The 21,608-nt window shown below is 31.7% G+C and overlaps 1 protein-coding gene across 1 annotated transcript; it reads left to right on the top strand.

The window, feature by feature from the left end:
• Positions 1–519: 519 nt before the first annotated feature.
• Positions 520–21,357, top strand: LOC133175099 (uncharacterized). Its single transcript, XM_061310231.1, has 10 exons — positions 520–726; positions 2,013–2,219; positions 3,047–3,174; positions 7,799–7,979; positions 13,006–13,074; positions 13,155–13,262; positions 15,407–15,535; positions 19,491–19,604; positions 19,999–20,104; positions 20,511–21,357. The coding sequence occupies exons 1-10, from the start codon at positions 642–644 to the stop codon at positions 20,947–20,949; spliced, it is 1,566 nt and encodes a 521-aa protein (XP_061166215.1). The 5' UTR covers positions 520–641; the 3' UTR covers positions 20,950–21,357.
• The last annotated feature ends 251 nt before the right edge of the window (positions 21,358–21,608 follow it).

Genomic DNA, 21,608 nt, shown 5'->3' with positions numbered 1-21,608 from the left:
GCATCCATTCTCTATATAGAATGTCAGATGTACTGCAAAACGAATTGAGGAAAACGCCACAACGCAAATAGCAAAGATCCACCTTTGCATTGACATCAACATCAAATAAATGGATTACGCATATACTTTTAGACAGATGGAGTGGGGCTTTGAGTGAAAAGATTTGTCAAATCCTGAGTATCTATCTAAATAAATTATATATTTGATAAGTTTAACAGCTGTTAACATGTTAGCTTTAAAGTGATTTTATTTATTTTTTCCGTTATGATGTGCAATGTAAAAATAAATAACAATGTACTGACAAATGAATCACCTTATTTAGAAAAGCCTGAGACGTGAAGTGTTGAGTTATACAATTTTCCTACTTTCGTTTGATGATGCTCAACGACTTACGTTTGTTTATAATGATTATTGCGAGGCCAATTGGCTATTTTGCATATGATTCAGAAAACTTAAAAATTCTGAAACTTATTTTACTAAAGCACGCAAGATGTATCATGAATGAAGTAACAGGAAGGGTATATTTATATCTTGGTAACTGTTTAAAAACTGGGACGACAGAGTGTGTGGAATTCCCCCATTTAAACTGTGTTAACTTTATGATCTCAAGAAGGGCATTTAAACAGAGATACTAATATACAATGGTGGACTCCGTTCTCTGTGGAGGTTTACTTATTTTGATTCTGTGTCGTCAATCTCAGTCGTTATGTGAAACTTTTGACAAAGGTATTAGTTTTACAATCATTTTGTATCTTTTATTTTGTACCTAAAGTAAATTCCCAACAAAGACAATAGTTGATAGAATTTATAGGAATCTTCTGAACCTAATATTAGGATAAGGGTGTGGCCTATGCATTTATAGAATGAAAAATGGCCTATTGATATTGGGCATGTAAGTACACGAGGAAACATCGGTTTTTAAGTTCAGATTATACATGAGGATTGGCATTGACAACATTTCCTGTTTTAGCTGATAACATCGGATAGACCTCTGTAGATTAACGCATATGTGTATGTACACAGCAAAATGTTTGTTAAACCATGTTTCTCCCTTAATGCTCAGGCTTTACTGATTGTTATCAAAAGAAGGAAACAATTTTCCAGATCAGAGATCTAATTCTCATGTGAACTTTCACTTGCTACAATAGGTAGAATTTACCCAATACGATAATTTAGTTATGTGTAGAATTCTGATGGGCGTGACCAGTTCGACAATAGGGAATTACATGTACCAATATGCACTTGAACAATCGCTTTGTATTGGGTGGTAAAGTATCTCTATAGTTATTTAAAAGGAAAAGCACCACACATACGTTTTTTTAAAATTCTAGAATGAACGGACCTGCCTGGTGGAAATCAGAGAAGAATAAAATGTTTTCACTGAAAAATGCTTCTCAAGACATTGCTGAAACAATAAGGATTTTATATTGGATTTTTTTTATTAACATGCATGCATTATCTCAAAAATTGTTTTATATTATTTACAACAAATTGAGTCATCTTCCTTGAAATAGCATGGATGCACAAAGGTTGACGAGTCCTTTGATCATCTTTTGTTTTACTTTCAAACTTAAAACATTAAATATCTGATCTATTACAGAAGAGATATAATTCTCTAGGTTTTATTTATACTTTTATAGGGTTGGCAGAGATAAGCACTCTATGAATGACATCTAGTAGTTAATAGCAGTGCATAGAATAATTTGCTATGGATACACTGTTATCTATGAAGCACTCTATGGAAACCATTTTCGGTTGTTATATGAAGGCAATATACACGTAGAAGTCTATATATACCATATCAACCCTGATAGCATATCATTTTTTGAAAAGTTAATAATTTTCATAGGTTCAATCTTCATACGTTTATCAGATACATTTATCATGTTCAAAATAATGGGAGAGGTATATATAAAATCTAGTTATGGGGTTATAAATTTTGTATTTACCTCATTCAATTATAAAAAAAAATACATGGTTAAAGAATGAAAGACTTTTTTTTACTACAATAGATCTGTGCATTGAAGAGACCAAGAAGAATTGGACTGAAGCGTCAGAAAGTTGTAACTTGGCAGTATCCGATACATCTCTCAGTCTTGGTGTTCCAATTACAGATATCCCTGTTCTCATACACAGATCCTCTGCTCCGACCTACATGTCTGATGATGTTCACTGGATAGGGGCCACAGGAACATTCACTTCATGGTTTGAACTAGCAGGTAGTTTGATGTTCATTGTTATTGACAAACAAGTTGATGAAACAAGAATATCAACAGTCTCGTTTAAAGTCATCATTTCGTAAGTTCTATGGCCGATACAATGACCTTGTCAGCAAATTCAATTTATCATTGAGTCAAATGCTGACTGACGTTTTTCATACTAATTGTTCAGCCATTATTTACACACTGCATTGTCGACGGATTTTTCCGTTATTTCCCGATCATGACAAGGAGCACAAGGAGCACACGGCGGGTATGACCGGTCGGTAGGGGATACTCACTCCTCCATGGCACCTGATCCCACCTCTGATGTTTTGGAGGTGCGTGTTTGCTCTGCTCCTATTTTGTAATGTTTAATGGACTTTTGAGCTTGAATACTGTTCGTTATCTCCATATATTTCATTATAGATATTTATGATGGTTTAATTTTTCGTACTTCAGTTAAGTTCATGTAATTTCTCCATAAATGAACACATGTGTACGTAGGAACATATTAAACAAGAAACAAACAAACAAAAAACAAATAAGGCAGATTAAAATCTTGCAGATGTAGAAAAAAAATCCCATTCAAACCTAAGATCTTTTAAGTTTCAATGTATGTTACTATCCAATTCATCCGATTAAAATGGAAATACTTTATTCTTAACAAATTTGAGCTTAGTTTGAAAGGTAGCATGATCTATAGAAATCTTCATAGCTTTCTTGCTACTGAAAAAGTGGTCATACGTATTTATTTTTACAAAACGTTTACAGGCCTTGAAAAAAATGAAATTGCTGTACATTTACATCAATGTGAATAGCGATATTTTTTAAGCTTCTTTTACTAGGATGCAGCCTGTATCATTACTTTCCGTTCAATAAACAATTGATGTCCAGTTTAAAACTTGGACCTATTGCTCAATGTCATGAAATATGTGCAAATTGGAGAAACAGCTACAAGGAATTCGGAATAAACGTAAGTGTATCCACGTTAGAAAGAGTAATGTTAAAAAGTTACGACCCGAGTTTTGTTCTTGATGTTTACACTGAAATTAATTTACACTTTATTTTGTTTTACAGAGTTAAAGTATTTACCTTTCCACAAATTTTATTTTATTAATTTTGTTTATAAAAATAAAATAATATCACTTAATCCTTTAAAAATTCCACGTGGATGGCGATTATAAAAGCTTTGAAATATGCATAAATCAAAAGCGCGACCACATCTGCAACGGCTCCGGTGTTTTTATTATGAGCTATTCCACACTTCATCTTGCAAAGATGCAATTTTTTCTTGGGAAACTCATCTTTATATATTACATTGAATAGTTATAAGTTACTACGCGTTTGAAAATTAACACAATCGAGATAAACACTTATTTGTCAAAACAGCAATGTCTTTTTAATTACTTTTACCTGTCAGAAGTGTCACTTGAATTTGAATATTGTTAATTAATCAGCATATAAGATCATTCGAGTTTTTAAAATTTATTTGCGAATTTTAACATATTTAGTAATAAGTAAAAGTCATTTGCATATACGATATGCGTGACGTCACAATAGCCATATCAGCTTCCAGGACTGCATGATGGGAATTTGAAGGGCTGATATGGATTCTTCATATCTCATGTAGTTTTAAACCTTAAACAACATAATATGTGATAAAACACACATTTTTTCGTTCACATTATCTGTGGAAAAATTGTCACATTCTCTGTGGAAAAATTGTATTTGATTTTAAATTGTGGCCTTCAACTCTACATTCAGAACCGTTCACGGTAGCTCAGTCGGTAGAGCGCTCGCTTCGTGATCGGGAGGTCGTGAATTCGAATCTCGGCTGCGACTGAACTAATTCGATAAAAAATGGGTAGCAACTGTTCCTTCGCCATGCGCTCGGCACTTTGAATGAGACCTTAAAAACCTAGGCCCCGTGTCACGGCAGGCGTTTGCACGATAAAGATCCCTCACTGCTCAATGGCCCTGAGTGCCGAGTAAAGGTCAAAATTTGAAGCCCTTCACCGGTATATGGTGACGTCTCTATATGTGTGAATAATTCTCGAATGGGACGTAAAACAACATACAATCAATCAATCAATCTACATTCAGATAAATTGACAACGTTTTATCAATAAAAAAATGTTACTTCTATTCACATGTTGACTCGATATATCCCAGTGAACTCGAAATAAAATACTGCCACATCTGTTTTATATTAGGATATTTTACTGACTATAGACAAGAAGGGCTAACTATTCCGCTATCACTTGCATACAGTGTTAACATCTCCCAACTTATTCCATACTCAAGAGCATACTCTGAGTACGATCAATGTTTTACCCAAGGCGGGCTCCTGACAGATAAGTTGATGTTACAGGGATTTCAACAACCTTGTTTAAAGTCAGCATTCGTAAATTCCATGATTGTTATAATGATTTTGTTAGCAAACATAACCTACAATTGGGTCGTATTTTGACTGACGTATTCCTACCAATTGGTCGCCTGCATGGCGCAGTGGTGAGAGCGTTTGCTCTCGAGTGGGAGATTAAGGAGTTGATCCTTCCGTCACGGGTTCGAATCCACTGTATGACGCGGAGGCCGATTTTTCGTAGTGGATCGTATAAACCGGGGTTTAATGTCGCAGTAGGTGTTGGCACGAAAAAGATCTCTCACTTCTGTAAGTGCCGAGTTCTAAATTTGCAAAATGGTGGAGTCTCAATATGTGTAAAAAATTCTAGAACGGACGATAACAAATAAACAAATCATTGTTAGGGTTTTTTTAATACTTAATTTGATTACTGAGAATTCCATCTACCTGATCAATACATAGGACGCACGGCAGGTATATCCGGTCAACAGGGGATACTTACTACTCCTAGGCACTAAATCCCACCTCTGGAATTCCCCGGGGTCTGTGTTTCATGCTTTGTTCACAGATATGTTTCGTTTGTATTTTATTTTAACTGCTGTTCGTTATCTTCACCTTTTACATTACTGTAAAGGTGGTCGGTGATTTATTTTATTTGTACAGGTACATGTGCGCTCTATGTTACTACTAACTATTAATAAACATTATAAAATATACCCTTTTCCATATCAAACACTGTATCAACCCTCGAACAATACCAGCCCTCGGGTCTTCGGCCCTCTTACTCTTGTTTGGTGTTTCGGGCCTATGCATGATGTCATATGGAAAAGGGTATGTAATATTCTCAAATATAATGCTTAAAAATCCTGCAGATTATTAAATTAAATTATAGTTACTCATTCATTTTATGTTATCTGTATGCTATATATTGAGAAAATGCTGACTTTAATAAAAAAAAATTAAGAAAACAATTATCATATATTAATGATATTCTCCTCCATCGCACCCGATCCCACCTCTGATGTTTTTGGAGGTCCGTGTTTGTTTTGCTACCGATTTGTATTGTTTTAATGGACTTTGAGCTTGAATACTGTTCATTATCTCCATAGTTCAGTCTTGTAATGTTATTTTGTACAATATAGCTAAGAAAATTGAGAAACATGATCCTACGTCGCATTTGCCATTTTTGAATTTAGGTCAAAATTGTAAAGCGCAGTAACACTGTCTTCAATTTTTGTAAAATACATTTTGCTTTCATTGCGAAATTATTTTTAAAAAATATTAAATATTTATTGCATGATCGTGAGGAAAATATGAAGATTTATTCAGCCAAGAAAATCAAATTCCCCAAAGGCCTCCCGAGGGAAATATGATATTTCTTGGCTGAATATATGATCATGGTTCCCGAACATTCATGCAATAAATTGTTTATTATACCGAAACAAGCAAAAACTTTAAAAATAAACATAAACATTCAAATTTGCACAGCTCTTACATTTATTTTCAATTTTAACGTTGTGTTACGGAAACAATTTGCAGAAGTGCATCAGCAAATTCGTGACGTGAAACAGGCTATTGTGACGTCTACTGCTCTCGGGAGTTTTCGTTCAACGAACGATAACGCACTAGGTCTCCGAAGAGGTTGAATATGATGAAAATCATGACGAGGACAGGGAAATATGAAGTTTAATGGCCCTGTCACGTGGTAATCTAGAACCAATCAATAAAGCTTTGTATAGAATAATTATAATGAGGTATAATAATAATAATTCTATTATTATCCTAATGTGAAGATAGTTGTTTAATATGTCTTTTTTCCTGATGTTTATTTATTTTATTTTCCTTGTATATACGTTTTGGTTAAGTGCATCGACAATCTCAATACTTTACCCTCACCCCCCTTCAACTAAAAATTTTGAAAGTGTAACGTGTATTATTTTATAGACATTAATATCGCTCAACAAGTTATGTCCTTATTAGGAACGTAAAGAGATATAATGTTTATTACACTTATGGGGAATTGTGTGGAAAGTATGTGGGTTCTTTAATGTTTCAGAATTTTAGTGTTCATTAGTGGGTACATTAGTGTACACCTCTTCAGTCGAAGCATAATAAAGTAAATACATAGAAACGCACTATGACTTAGCATGACACAATTTCAGACCTCAAATACATTTGTTCCTTCGTCTGAATATCTGATATAGAAGCAGGGTTGGCCGGGAAATACCAGTGGTGGGAATTACAAGTGATAAATACCGGTATTTCCCGTCATGGGAATTAATACAAATTTTCTCTATACTGGGAAATACTGGGAAATTCTAAGTTAAAGTATTTTGTTTCTTTCATTCATTCAATCTTCAGAAATAGAATAAACATAAAACAGAATATGAATAATATTGAATATGTCTCAAACTGCAATTTAACATATTCAGAGTGTATCACTACTCCAGGTCCAGCATTCTGTAGCAGTACAATTTCTCTGGCTGTATATTAAAAACAAAACTGAAGTTTTTCCATTCAAGTTTCCTTTCTGTTTTGCAAAATTATTAAGTTTATTAATTATAAATCCCACAACAAAACAAACTTGTTTTAATCCTTCTATAAACACTTTAGTTATCACAATCAATCATGCTGTTTTAAAAAATTACTCTACACAGTTTAGTGCTCCTGTATTGAGATATAATTACCTTGAGTAGAAATGAAATGCCTCTTCTTAGGTTTGATATTTACACCATACTCTACATTTACATAAAAAATCCAACTGGGAGCTGTAGTTTCATTACATTGACTTTTATAGACTGGTATGTGAATATACTGTGTTATGATTATATAAAATGAATTAATTGGAAACAAGAAATATTTAAATCAGGGTCAGTGATACCAGATAGATATCTTAGCCAATAAGGTGTACTGCATGTCTATACCCAGACAAATATAAAATTATGAAATATGTAGGTATTTATTATTTCCCAGTGTTTCCCGAGAAATACCAGTAATTCCCGGTAATTAGCAGTATTTCCTACCGTCCTGGGAAATATGAGTATTTCCAGTTTTTTTGCCAACCCTGTATAGAAGGAGAATTCCATCATCGATGTAGAGACCAAATTTTGGAGATAAAGATATTCTCTTTTGATTAACATTTTCAAGGTTAAAAGTTATCGTGCAATAGTTTATACCGATTGGGAAATTTTGCATTGTTAAAGAAACTTAAGCAAGATTTAATACATCATTGTAGACAACGCATTGCGTTTGCACAGAGAATTTAAGACTACAAGCGGGTTTCACTGAAAACAAGCCCTGCAATTCACAAAATTCAATAAACATCGGGAATGACGTAATCGGAACCGGTAGCGAGCAGAGAACGGGAACTTATGTATTTGCCTGGTATAGGAAAGTCAGAGTTACCAATGAAATAGGTAAAGCTGTTATTCATATCAAAAAAAGAATCTATAGTACTTCAAATTAAACTTTTATTTAAAAAATTCTTTATTTCATACACAATCTGTTATTTCATGACATAATACAAAGTTTAACATTTTTTCAGACTGTGGTTTTTAAGAGAGAGAGAGAGAGAGAGTTGGCATGTTATCACATATTTTATGAATAAGACTGATTCTTTTCTTATAACAGATTTATAAAAACTATTGATTCCATTGATTCCAGTTGGTGTCAAATACCTCTTTGTCTCCATTTTTGTATGATAAATATTTTTGAGTTTCATAAAAAGTTTAATATGTGAAGTTGCAGGTCTGACATCTGATTTTTTTCCCTAAAATCTCATTTTATATTAGCATTAATTATTTCATAAAACTGTTTTGCTTTCTTACACTTTGAAAGAATATGAGTGCAAGGCAAAATTAATGGGTTTGGTAATTTTCAGTGATATCATTAATGTTCATTGCTTTCATCCATGCTTTTACAGTATGTATTATACCTGCAAATTCTAAGAAATTGAGCTTTACATTTATATATTTATATATACCCTAAAAACTCTCATAACTGTAAAAGAAACCATTTTCATCTTTAAGATCATTTATAATTCTAATATTCAGGTCATTCATATTTTTATTATAAATAGCTTTCCCACCAATGACAATTTTAGGATTATAAAAAATTGGTATGTCTCCTGAAACCTTTCAGTCACTAGAGTGTTTATTATTTAAATCAGTCCAAGTCTCAAAGACATCTTTCCAAAACTTGTTTTTCAAATTCTTCATGATAGTCTTAATATATTCAATGCCACATGTTAACATTTTTATCAAATTTATATTAGGTAAAAAAAAAATGTAAACCTTTATCTGACAGAATGAGCTGTTTCATCCAAAATAATTTAAGTGATGCAGTGAAAGCTCTAAGATTTATCATTTTTAGTCCGTCTTCATATATTTTTACTAAAACATCTCTCCTCACTCTGTGATGTAAACCATTCCATACAAATGAAAATATCTCTTACTCCACTGACTAATAGTGACTTTTATTTGTCTTAATTTGGGTTCATAATTGAAACTTTCAATTTCACTCAAATCAACATCATAATGAATTCCAGGTAAGGTAAATCTTGTATACCCCCACTTAAGATTATGCTCATGAATTAACATTTCTTGACTAAATTTTTTGGAACCAATCCAAACTGCATGGGATTTCGAACAATTGATATATAAACGAGACATTTCTGAAAATTTCTTTAATGTTTTCATCACTTCTGTCAGTGATTCTTTGCTACCATCTAACAGAATTGAAGTATCATCTGCTAATTGTGATATTTTCTTTTCCATGTTCTTTACAGTGATTCCCTTGATTTTTTTTTTATTTTTCTTATAAGATTTAGGGTGATAGAGGATCCCCTTGTCTACAGCCTCTCTGAATATTGAAATTTTGTGAATACTTACCACTCTGATTAATTGTGGAACTTATATTAGTATAAAACAATTTCACCCATTTTTGTATTGAGGGACCAAAATTAAAAAAAAAAGTGGAGGGAGTTCTAAATGAATTTCCATGAAATGGTATCAAAAGCTTTCTCAAAGTCAATCAATAGCAACAAGCCTCGTATATCTTCCTCTTCTGTATACTGCGTAATATCATAAATCAAACGTATATTTTCTCCTATGTACCTATTAGAAAAAAACCCGTTTGATCGCTATTTTATTAATTTGTCAAGGTTAATATTTATTCTTTTAGGAATAGTACGTGATGCAATTTTGTATACAGTATTGAGGAGTGTTATTGGCAGCCAGTTATTAGAAACTGTCTTGGCTTATCCCCCTTTGTTAAAAGTTTTATTATACCATGTGTCTGTGTGATAGACAGTAGGTTTTATCATATGCATAGTTAATTGATCTGACAAGAAAGTGCCCAAGATATTTCCAAAATTAAACTTTTGAAAATTCTGTTGAAAAACAATCAGAACCTGGAGATTTATATGATTTCATTTTACTTAGAGTGCTAGAAGCCTCATGTAAAGTAATAACACCTTCTAATTCTTCAGCCTCTGCATTAGATAACTTTGGAGTATCCTCAATTTTAGATCAGACTCACTCTTTCAAATTTTAACTTAATACAGATTCAGAATATCATTTCCCATAAAATTTCTTTGTTTCTTCTAAAATTTGTGCTTGATCATGGATTATGTCTCCTGTGTCTACTTCTAGCATAGATATTATTTTACTAGTATAGTTCCTGGATTCTAGGGAACAGAAATATCTTGTAGGTTTTTCTCCTTCATCTACCCATCGTGTCCTACTTCTTACACATATACCTTGTAATTTATGTCTTCTTAAGTTTTCAAATTGTTTTTTTTAGTTTCAAAATCAAAAACTTTTTCATCTGTAAGATTTTCCTCCAGGGGCTCGTTTCTCAAAAAATCGTAGATCTGGGCCTAGGTTAGTCCGACTACACGAGTTACGCCAAAATTTAGATGGGTCTTAATCGCGTTTCAGAAAGCGGCGTAAGACAGGACCTAAAGTACAAGAGACTAAGACCTCTCCTCTAAGTACTAAGCATGCGCAGATTGTATTTTATTTGGTCTATAGACTACGTTTACATGTGGCGGATCAGATTATTAATATTACGCTAAAAACTGAACACAAAAGTAAAGCACAGAAAGCATGAATGCGTGCATGTGTTCTGTCTTCACGATCTCTCGAACAGATGTATTACATAATTCCATTTGTATTTTCTGTTTTGGTGTGCTGAGATATACATATATAGATATACATTCATAAACAAATTAAAAAATATATATAGGTATAAATTTACACAGAAGAACATATACGTGTATACGATTGTGATATTTCGATATACATTAAAAACTCTTCTACACATAACAATCAATCAAGCAGATACATGCATTGTAACACGTGTTCTCAACAAAGGTTTGCAAACACTTAATTAGTTCTCAATCAATTTTTTGTAAACCTTATTACAGGCAAGCAATCTAGTATTTTTTTTAATGAAATTCTTAATTAATTTCATTTGATATATTCCAGTGAAGATCAAATTTATCTAAATGGGAAAGATTCAAATTTCAACATTACCATTTTTTCTTGAATAGCAATTCTTTTTCAATTTCTCTTTAGAGTATGATCATATAATATTTATATTATATATGCAGTATGTTTCTTAAGATATTTTCCAAAGATTTAAAAATATTAAAAAAAACATGATTTTTTAAAATATTTTTTAATTCAAATAAATATTTTAATGTCTTCTTCTTGATATATGTGTAGGACTCCAAAGTCCGATGGTGACGCCAAAGTCCGATGGTCTCGCCAAAGTCCGATGGTCTGCACCAAACCCCGATGGGTTGACGTCTGTACGGATGTCCAAGTCCGATGGTCACCCTAAAGTCCGATGGCTCGTTTCCTATGATACACATCGCTAAAGTTTCAAGAAACAATTGATCATTTATAGTAAAACATACCTCTTTATTTGAAAAGAATGTATATATTATCTGTCGTGAACAGGTGCAGCATACTGCATTTTAACATTAATGATAACCACCTTAATGCAATCTAAGTACTCTTTGTCCCTTAATAGAGAGTTATTAAACTTCCAAAAACCTCGTCCTTTTTAAAGTCATAAAATTTTAACATCAAAGAAAGCATGGAGTGATCTGATCTATAGCTAGTTTCAATGTTACATTTATTTAAGCAGGACAAGAGTGTTTCTGACATGACAAAAAAAATCAACTCTGTTTGAAAGGTATTTTTCTTACGCCAAGAATAGCTTCGATATTTTTCATGAATTTGTCTAAAATTGGTCGATATATCCATTGCCCTACATGACCTCTAACAATTTAATGTTTTAAAAAAAATCTGGAGAATCATTATTTGGACAATACACCGTACATATTACTAGTTCATGACCATGTATACAAGCTTTTATAATAAGAAAATTTCAAAAAAAAAAAAAAAAAAAAAAAAAAAAAAAAAAAAAAAAAAAACCTAAACCTCAAGTTAAACTTCCTGCCTTTCGTTATTTATAAAAAAAAATTAAACAAAAAGCAGAAACAGTTTATAACATATACAAATTAATCATCTCATTTTTCATTTTTTTTTTTTAAAAGATGTTTATTTCTCGTAACAAGAACATTTACTCGAAGCATAATTTTTTTCTGAATAATTGTTACATTGCCTAAAATACTGATGCACAACTTCAATTCTAAATTTCTATTTTTGAGTGAATTTTTGAGTGAAATGTGAGTTTCTACAAGTCAAGTACAATTGAAGCGATATTGCGAAGCGATATTGCGCTATATATTGTAAAATTTAGATACAAAATACATACAAAACGTAAGTAAAATACTTTTGAAGCTTGGAAAATTAAGACAACTCCACTGAATATGCCTCTGAATATCAATTCCAAAGGATGTATATTTGAGACTCTTTATTGCAGTTATAAGCATGAAAAAAGCTGATTTCTAATTATAAAAAAAAAATAGGCATAATAACACATACCAACTCATACATAGATTTGTAAGTGCATGAAGTTTGGTATCTTTGTGTGTTCTGATTGATTTTGAGCTTAAAACGAATATCAAACATTACATCATTTTCTGCCACTCTCCGTAAAGATATTTGTAGAGTTTTTTTCCTCGTGTCTTCACAGCGGAAAGGGGGAAATACTTTCGGTGATGCCAATTTTGTTTATGTCAGGAAGTTTGTCACTTGATGCCCAAATTGTCAGATTAATACCAAATATATATAAAAATAACTCTTCCAATACAAATATTGATTTGAATAACATCATTATATCTCTTTCAATCTTTGCACCAGGAAAAAATGATTCCTATGTAAGATATAAGAGGTAAAATTAACAATTTTTCCTAATTAAAAATTTTTCACGTATAGCAAAGATTTAACCAAGAGTATAAAATGTGCTAAATTATAGCTGGTAAACTGCGTATATATATAGTTTTTAGAAGAACATTTCTCTTCACAGATGAGACATTAGGCGATTGTCTGCTGGAGACAAACGAAGGAAATGAGACGTATCCTTGTGATTCAGCAGGTTTGTCATGTCTATATCAACTCTTTACTTATCAATGTATCTGAATTGGAAGAAATCCATTTTTGCAATTTAATTATTAGATATAACACAACGTACATGGATACAAAGGTATCGAAATGAGATGAATAATAACAGTCTTCCAAGATGGACGCCATATGTTCGACGACTGATTATAAGCTGGAAGAAAGGTACGAAATCAGTAGTGGCTTGAAATCTTATATATCTTACGTACACAATACCGTATTTGCATGAGTATTTTTATGCCATGCATGCATTGCAACACATCACCATCAGTTAAAAATAAAGTAATTTATATCACCTTTCAAGATGAGAATGTCTAGGATTTATTTTCTCCATTCCTCAACTTGCGTGTCGTAATTCTGGTGCTCATACATTTGAAGTATCGTGTAGTTTATGCCCCTTTTAAGTCACAGATAATGTGAAAAGGTGCACAAACATGGGGATGTATTTTTAAGACCATCGTCATTGTAACAGAAAGAAATTATGATCTGCTATAGGAGTCGTGTCAAGGCCATGATTCATCATAAAATTTGATACATTCCTACAAAATGCATACCGTTTATTTTTATAACTTTGTTTAGCTTATAATTGTTATTGATTGTCATACATAAAAAGCTCAAGAACATTATAGCTGTTCAATAAATATCAAATCATAAAAGTCATAAATTTGAATTGGATTCTTCACAGATTGAGTTATATGACAGTGCCTTAAGATCATATCCTAAAAGTCAAAAGCATCTAAAGCAATGTAGCTCAAACATTGCAGGACATTTTTTTAAACTGATAAAGAAGGGTAATATAATACTTAACCAATTATTATTTCTGCCTAGACAATTTGTTATGTTGTTAAATTATGGACAAAGCTAAAAAATCATGCCCCTGTGACTGCTCAGTTAAAACTTAGTCAAATCTATTTATCTATAACTGTACTCGAAAATTGCTTGTTACTTCACCAATTTGTGGTATTACTTTTAAGAATATTTCATGAATTAATATCATGAATATACTTCAAAGATCAGGGTCATTTTTTCTGTTGGCGCTAACAATTGAGTTAGTTCCTATTTATATTTAAAAGCCTTTTTAATGTTAAGGTCAAGATCTAGTAAATGAAAGGAGCCTACAGATTTTTCAAATTTGAGAACTGAATTCCTTTTATGATGCTTTATAACTATAGCTTGGTCAAATAAGGTGTATCGGGGTATAATTTGTAGGTAAACAAGACGAAAACTCATATTTTCAACTGTCATTTTCAATGAAAACCTAAGAAAGTCAGTCATGAATATGGGAGTTTTTTGTCATATCAGACAAATGAAATGTATACAGATTGCCTACAGTCTCTCAGAAAACAGTAATTTGTATGTTCTTAGCCTCTTCTTTAAAATAATGTAAAATTGAATATAGGTACCGGGATTACTTTTTACACGATTTCAAATTGAATGCCATGAAAATACTTTATTTTCTACATAATTCTATTAGAGTCGCAAAGTACGGGAAAAAGAAAGTTTGAATTGATTATGACGTCATAATGGATCTAGCACCAAAATAACATTCTAAAGTCATTTACTAGATCTTGACCTTAAATCTTATGCTTTATACATTTTTAAAACTATTTAAGTTTTCCTACTTTAATTGGAATTTAATAAGTATAGGATATGAAAGAGTCATTCGGTAATCCATTAGATAATAAACTTTTTAGTTCTCTCTCAGATTCTTGAATTATCTTTATGTTTTACAATTATGATTGTAAATCTGAACAGATTAAATAAGATCATTTTGAAACGGTTGAGAGTTATTCCCCTTTGCTAAATTGTACTAATTAATAAATAATTGTATATAATTTAATTAACTGGTTATTTGATTAAATGAAAATACAAGAAAGAACGTTATATATATATATATATATATATATATATATATATATATATATATATATATATATATATATATATATATATATATATATATATATATATATATATATATATATATATATATAAACAAAATAAAAATAAATGTATGGTTAAGACCATTCATTATCCTTATAAGACTTGGACAAACCAAGTACATGTACCATCCCAAGGAGATCGCTAGGGTCTAGCATGTTACAATTATACCAAACTAAATATTAATATTGTTTAAAGTTTGAAATGATAAATGTTAAACCCATTGATCCCCCTTCTGTTTTCACAAATCCATGTTTGCTCTGCTCTCACTTTGAATTGTTTTCTTGAACTGTGAACTTTATTGCTCTTTGTTATTTTTCATTTCATTTAGATACTATCGTATTGAACATTTTACATTTTTCGACCAGATAGCAGTGCTGAACAGAACGTTTCAGTATGTATCGGAGTCCGTAACCAAAATGGATCTTATGAACCTCTGCCTCTACGCTGTAGCGAGACTCATACCTCCATATGCAAGAATGCTGACATAACGACAGGTTAATATTAAATCTTATTTCTTGCGTTTTCATAAATGTTTAAAGCCGCCTCAAAAAAAAAAAAAACAAAACAAAACAAAACAAAAAAAAAAAAAAAAACAAAAAAAAAAAAAAAAAAAAAAGAAAAAAAAAGAAAGAAAGAATGTAGGAAGAATTAAGAAATAATGTATCATTTTTAAACATCTATCGGGAAATATTTACATTTCCAATGTCTTTGTCCGAGATAAAATTACAAATTGTAAAAATACTTTATTTCTACATAAATCTACTGGTTCATCAATAGGCGCGGTTAAAAAAAAATCACGTGCGGGGCGGGACAAATAGAGACAGAAGCGGGGCTATTAGCACGGAAATTTGCAGAATCAGGAGCATGTAAATATAAGGAATAACTGTCAGATTTTTTGGATTCATGACGATGATCAATCGATTGGCTTGCGTGATAATTTTATGCATAAACGCCTTCGGCGTTTATGCAAATTATCACGCAAGCCACTCGATTGATCACATCATGAATCCAAAAAATTAGACAGTTATTCCTTAAATAAATACGGGTTGGTCACGAGATCAAATTATATGGTAAATTTGATCTCGTACCAATCCGTATATATATCCCGATAGATGTTTAAAAATTATATATTATTACTTATATTTATATACATGACTTATTCATATTTTATAATTTCCTGATTAATGCGTGAAATCTTTTATTTTTCGAACTCAACGACTCGTATTTGATCCATTGATTGCGTGTCGACCCTTCATGACGTCACTGAGAAAATTACGTCGATTGATTGATTGTATGTTGTTTTACGTCCCATTCGAGAATTTTACACTCATATAGAGACGTCATCATATACCGGTGAAGGGCTTCAAATGTTGACATTTACTCGGCACTCTGGGGAATTGAGCAGTGAGGGATCTTTATCGTGCCAACGCCTCCCGTGTCACGGGGCCTCGGTTTTTAAGATCTCATCCGAAGTACCCGCAACTTTCACTTCAAAGTGCCGAGCGCATGGCGAATGAACAGTTGTTACCCATTTTTTATCGACTTACGTCAGTCGCGGCCGGGATTCGAACTCAGGACCCACCGAACACGGAGCGAGCGCTCTACCGACTGATCTGCCGTGAAAGTCGAATGTTTATGACGCGAGGAACCCGTGTTTAAACGGATATAGATACGCGTTGCTTTTAATAGTGTGATATAAAAGAAAACATTTGCAAATGTAAATATATATAAATAAACAAAAAGAAAGAACGAACAAACAAAGAAAAGAGAAGAAAGAAAACTAATATCCCCTAAAATTTTGTTCACTGAGTACATCTTCCTGATGTTAATAAAGATTAAATATTTTTAGAAATTGCATTTACTTGATATACTGTATTTGATGTCTAATATAAATACAGATACCATAACTACATATTAATGATATGTAGTTACTCCTTAAATATATAAGAAATAGTTAAAAAAAAAAAGAAAGAAAGAAAGAAAAGAAATATGTCAGGCATGTGTGCGATACGAACACATTATTTTATTTAATATTTTGAACATTGATGAAAAAGTCTGAATAATTACAGGACCAATTATAATAATGAGTCTACCTATTTATTTGCAATGCTACGTGTGAACTATCACGAATGATAATTTTTTCAGTGGAAAATTATTACTAGATACGAATTTGTAGATGTAAATCGTCAACTTCCCTTATTTATGCAGCAACATACGTTTATCACCTGCATATGGAGTTTATATCTCCGAGTTGGTTCATGTTCTACTTATGAACAATTTCTAAAAGGAGGCAAGCTATTGACAAATAAGTTGATACCAGAATATCAACAGTCCCGTTTAAAGTCAAAATTTTGCAAAATCCTTCGCTGAAACAATTACTTTGTTAGCAAATACTATCTATTTTTAATTCGAACGTTGACTGACTTTTCCCCCACAGTTTGTTAGACTATTATTTTCACACTGAATTGCCTACGGTTTTTTCCGTTTTTCCGATCATGACAAGGAGCATGCAGCGGGTGTGACCGATCGACAGGGGATGCTTGCTCATCCATGGCACCTGATCTGATTCAGCTCTGCACTTTTTGGAGGTCCGTTCTTTCTCTGCTCCCAATATGTAATGTTCCAATAGACTATTGAGCTTACTTTCTATTCGTTATCTTTGTGGTGATATTTTAACAAGAATCTTTTTTAAAAAAAACAAGCGGATCACAATAAAACGTCAAGTACATATATAAATTACAAGCGTAATAAAATTCTCTTTATAGAATAATGGAGTATTAAGTTATTCAAATGGATCTGAAAGATCACAATTGTTAATTTTTCTGCCATTCGAATTTAATGGTGATTTAATAAACGAAAAAATCCCAAGAAAAGGCTGCAATCGAGGCACAAACGTGTAAAAATAATGTGTAAAGCTTATTAGAACTGTTCAGAGACCGTTTCTTGTAGCATTGCATATAAACTTTGCAGTTTGTACAATCACAAACCGTTTCGTGTATAACAAACAAGACCAAAAAAGAAAAAAAAAGTCTTAGACAAATCAGAAAAGAAAGCAATGAAATTGCATTCAAAGCTCCTTCTTGTAAAGATAATATCTATTCTATTTACGCGCTTTACTACATCTATGTCCGGTACATGTACATTTCGTACATCTACAGATTAAATATTTTTATAAATTGTGAATAGTTGATATATTTTATATGTAGATACAAATACAGTTCGGACCACAATATCTAATTTTGAAACGGAGAGAGGACAAAGAACGGTTATTCATCAGACAGAAGGTTAATGATTGTCAGAACGACAATGTTTGTCATACGCACTACATACTTTGTCGAATTCTTTTTTCCACAGTCTATAAATAAAGAGTACTCTCTTTATCTTCTTACATCTTCAATTAAATATAAAATATAATTGTTTTGATAAGCAATTATGGACCCGAAAAAATAGGAAGGTGTTCCTCCTCGAGTTTATGTAGAATGTAGAGATAGAAATATTAACTTTGTTATTTATGAAAAAATCTTGCAATAAAGATTCAACTGAATATACATGTACAATATTACGAATGAGAAAGACCTCTTTCAGCTCGATATCGTAATTGAAAAAATCATGATGATGATCTTTTTAGCCTGGAACTTAAAACAAACGGATAACAAACAAAACAACATTTTTATTAACAATTTGATAAATATTTTAATTGATTTATACGAATTTATTAATTTGTTTGTTTTACTTCCCTTTTCGAATTTTTAAATCATATGCCACTAATTACCGGTGGACAGCTGCATTAAGCAGTGAGAGATCGTTTCGTGTTAGCACTTACTGCGATATGGGACCTCGATTAAAATGGTTTCATCTGATGAATTCGTCTTTTTGTTATACAGTAGGATTCGAATCCGCGACGTAAGGATCAACTACTTACTCTAAGAGTATAAAATAAAACGTTCTAACCACCATTCAGGCAACTATTTAGTATTGATTTACAAGTTTAAAGTAATTGCATTGTGAATGATCACGATTGTTAATAATTCAATCATTTGACTATAATCATTTTAGTACTTTTCCATAGAATGCGAAAAAAGGCAAAAGCACGCGAAAATAGTACACTTATGTTATTGTGTACTATAAAGTTTTCAGCATTTAGTGCAAGCCATATTGTGTATTCAGGCAATCAAACAAAAAAAAAAGTAATCACGTGATTTTTATCAGCCTCCCGCTGCATGCTTTACAAAAGGGCAACACTAATAACCAGCAATAAAATGAGCAAAAGTACATAGAAAAAACCCCTTAGCCAATTGAAAAAGAAAAAAGAAGAATGCATTCCGACCATCTATTTTCCATTTCTTCAATGCATTTTATTGCATGTGTATCTTATCTTATCTCTGTCTCTGCATGATAAACATTGAGTTTCTTTAAAACTTGTAAATAATTGATATATTTTTAATACAGATACAATTACACCGCATACTACAAGTCCTGGTCTCAGATCATCGAAGGAACAAACGACGTTTGGGCACCAAGTAACAGGCTCATCTCCTGTAACTCGTCAGAAAGACAACAATGGTTACTTTACCAACCTACTTCACACTTTCTTGGTTAACCTTTTTACCACTGTTTTAATATAGAGGTTCTCTACTTACCGGTTTTATTTCAAGTTCATTTAAGAAATATTTTTTAAGCAGCTTTTGGGGGAAAATAGAAATGCTATTTCTTTCTCCAGTATATATAGACTATGTTATAATCCAAAATATTTTGATATACAAATCACATAATACAATTAAGGTTTTGAAATGTTACTACGTCATTGATAACTTCTCTTACAGTTTTTTGTGAGCAAAATATTTGATTTTTTCCGAGCGCAATTTGGAAACCATGGTAGTATCAGTTATATTTTAATGCAGTTATCTGTTAAACTTTTATATAAAGAATAAAAATATTTATTTAAACTTTGATGCAGAAACACCAGTTTCATCGATGCCTTTTATCATTGGAAGTGTCGTGGGAGGCCTCCTTTGTATCATAATTGTCGTTACTATTATCATCGTCCTTTTCATTAAGAGAAGGTAAATCCACATGCAGGAATTAATCTTTAATAAGTAGTAAAAATGATTTCTTTACATCAATACAAATTTGCATTTAATTTTTATAATAGTCACCTTGAACATTTATTCAAAAATGTGAAATATTCAGCAACAACCAAAAAAAAAAAGCAATTAAAAGCGATAAAAATATGGGTACAAACAATGCTACAATTCTTACCGCAATGATTTAGATTTATTTGTCTATGTGTTTCTTCAGGAAAATATGCGCTTTATATTGTGCTATGCAAGTTTTAAATTTAGAAATTTTATGATTTTCCTGGCAAATTACTATTGAATATAATTTTTACCCTTTTTAAATAATCATTATTAATTATTTTCACTTATCTAAAGTTAAAAATATCTAAGCTCAAATCTTCTGTCTTGTCAGGCGTCCACATAGAAAAGAGAAATCTCACCCGGCTCCGACAGAGAATATTTATTACAGTGAAATGAAAGAAGACAGGATAACACATTTAGTAATGGTGAAAGAAGAGCCATCACCTACCATAAACAATACAGACTACGATACTACGTTTTTAGTCAACAAAGAGAGGATAACTGACGATTCTGAAGAGTATGGGAAGTTACTGCCCAATGGTGAAACAGACGTGTATAATCACACTTGGGATAAACCAATCACAGGACAGCTTACAGATCATGTGTATAGCACTACCTTGTCCGGAAATGACGCAAATGTTTACGATCACACAGATACTAATAATGCAAAGTTAACTAAAGTCAATGATGAGAATAGAACAATCTCAACTAGAAATGATGCATATTTGTATGATCACACAGAAGCTAAATATTCAGACAAAATTGAATGATGAAGAGTATGGTTTCAGATATTAAGATCAATTTACCTTGTCATGTACGACAACCAGATTTAATATACTCACTAGTGGAGTTCTCTACTCAAGATTTTTTGTGTTTTTATACAAACGAAACAATGTCTTTTAATATATATATTTTTACATTTTCAAATGCTTTATTCCGAGATAAAACTAGAAATAATGTAATAGCTTTACAACTACATAAAGTGATTGCTTAGCAAGTGACAAAACCCTATGCTTTCTCGCTGTTTGTTATTTAGTAATACACTGGGCCGGACTTGCAGAGATTTCTCATTATTGAATAAAAATATTTTGTTTAATAAATTTGTCAATTATACTATGTATTGATATATTTTAATTGATTCATCATTTATTTAGTAATAAATGACAAGTCAACTTCCAGCCTAGCGTTTTTATTTGTGTCAAACAGAGCACTACCACATCAGGTATTCATAAAGTCATTTATTTCATTATGTAAAAGGTGAATATTACAAGCAGTGATCGATCTCAAAAAATCTATAAACAATACAAATATGTGAAGAGGGCATAAAACACCAACCCCTGTAAATTCCAATGTTGGGATCAGGTGCCTAAATGAAATAATGCAATACAATTCATATGTTTTAGAATTGATTTTTTATGTCATATTTATC

This window comes from Saccostrea echinata, unplaced genomic scaffold (assembly GCF_033153115.1).
Source record: "Saccostrea echinata isolate AGI-Se365-2 ecotype Australia unplaced genomic scaffold, CSIRO_AGI_Sech_v1 ptg000060l, whole genome shotgun sequence".
Taxonomy (NCBI): domain Eukaryota; kingdom Metazoa; phylum Mollusca; class Bivalvia; order Ostreida; family Ostreidae; genus Saccostrea; species Saccostrea echinata.
This window is presented reverse-complemented; position numbering and strand designations above follow the sequence as displayed.

Excerpts from the sequence above, each read along its gene's own strand:
- LOC133175099 (XM_061310231.1), top strand. The coding sequence starts at position 642 with ATGGTGGACTCCGTTCTCTGTGGAGGTTTACTTATTTTGATTCTGTGT. Across the intron at positions 3,175-7,798 it reads ACAAGGAATTCGGAATAAAC|ACAACGCATTGCGTTTGCAC; the intron begins GTAAGTGTATCC and ends ACATCATTGTAG. Across the intron at positions 7,980-13,005 it reads CAGAGTTACCAATGAAATAG|ATGAGACATTAGGCGATTGT; the intron begins GTAAAGCTGTTA and ends TTCTCTTCACAG.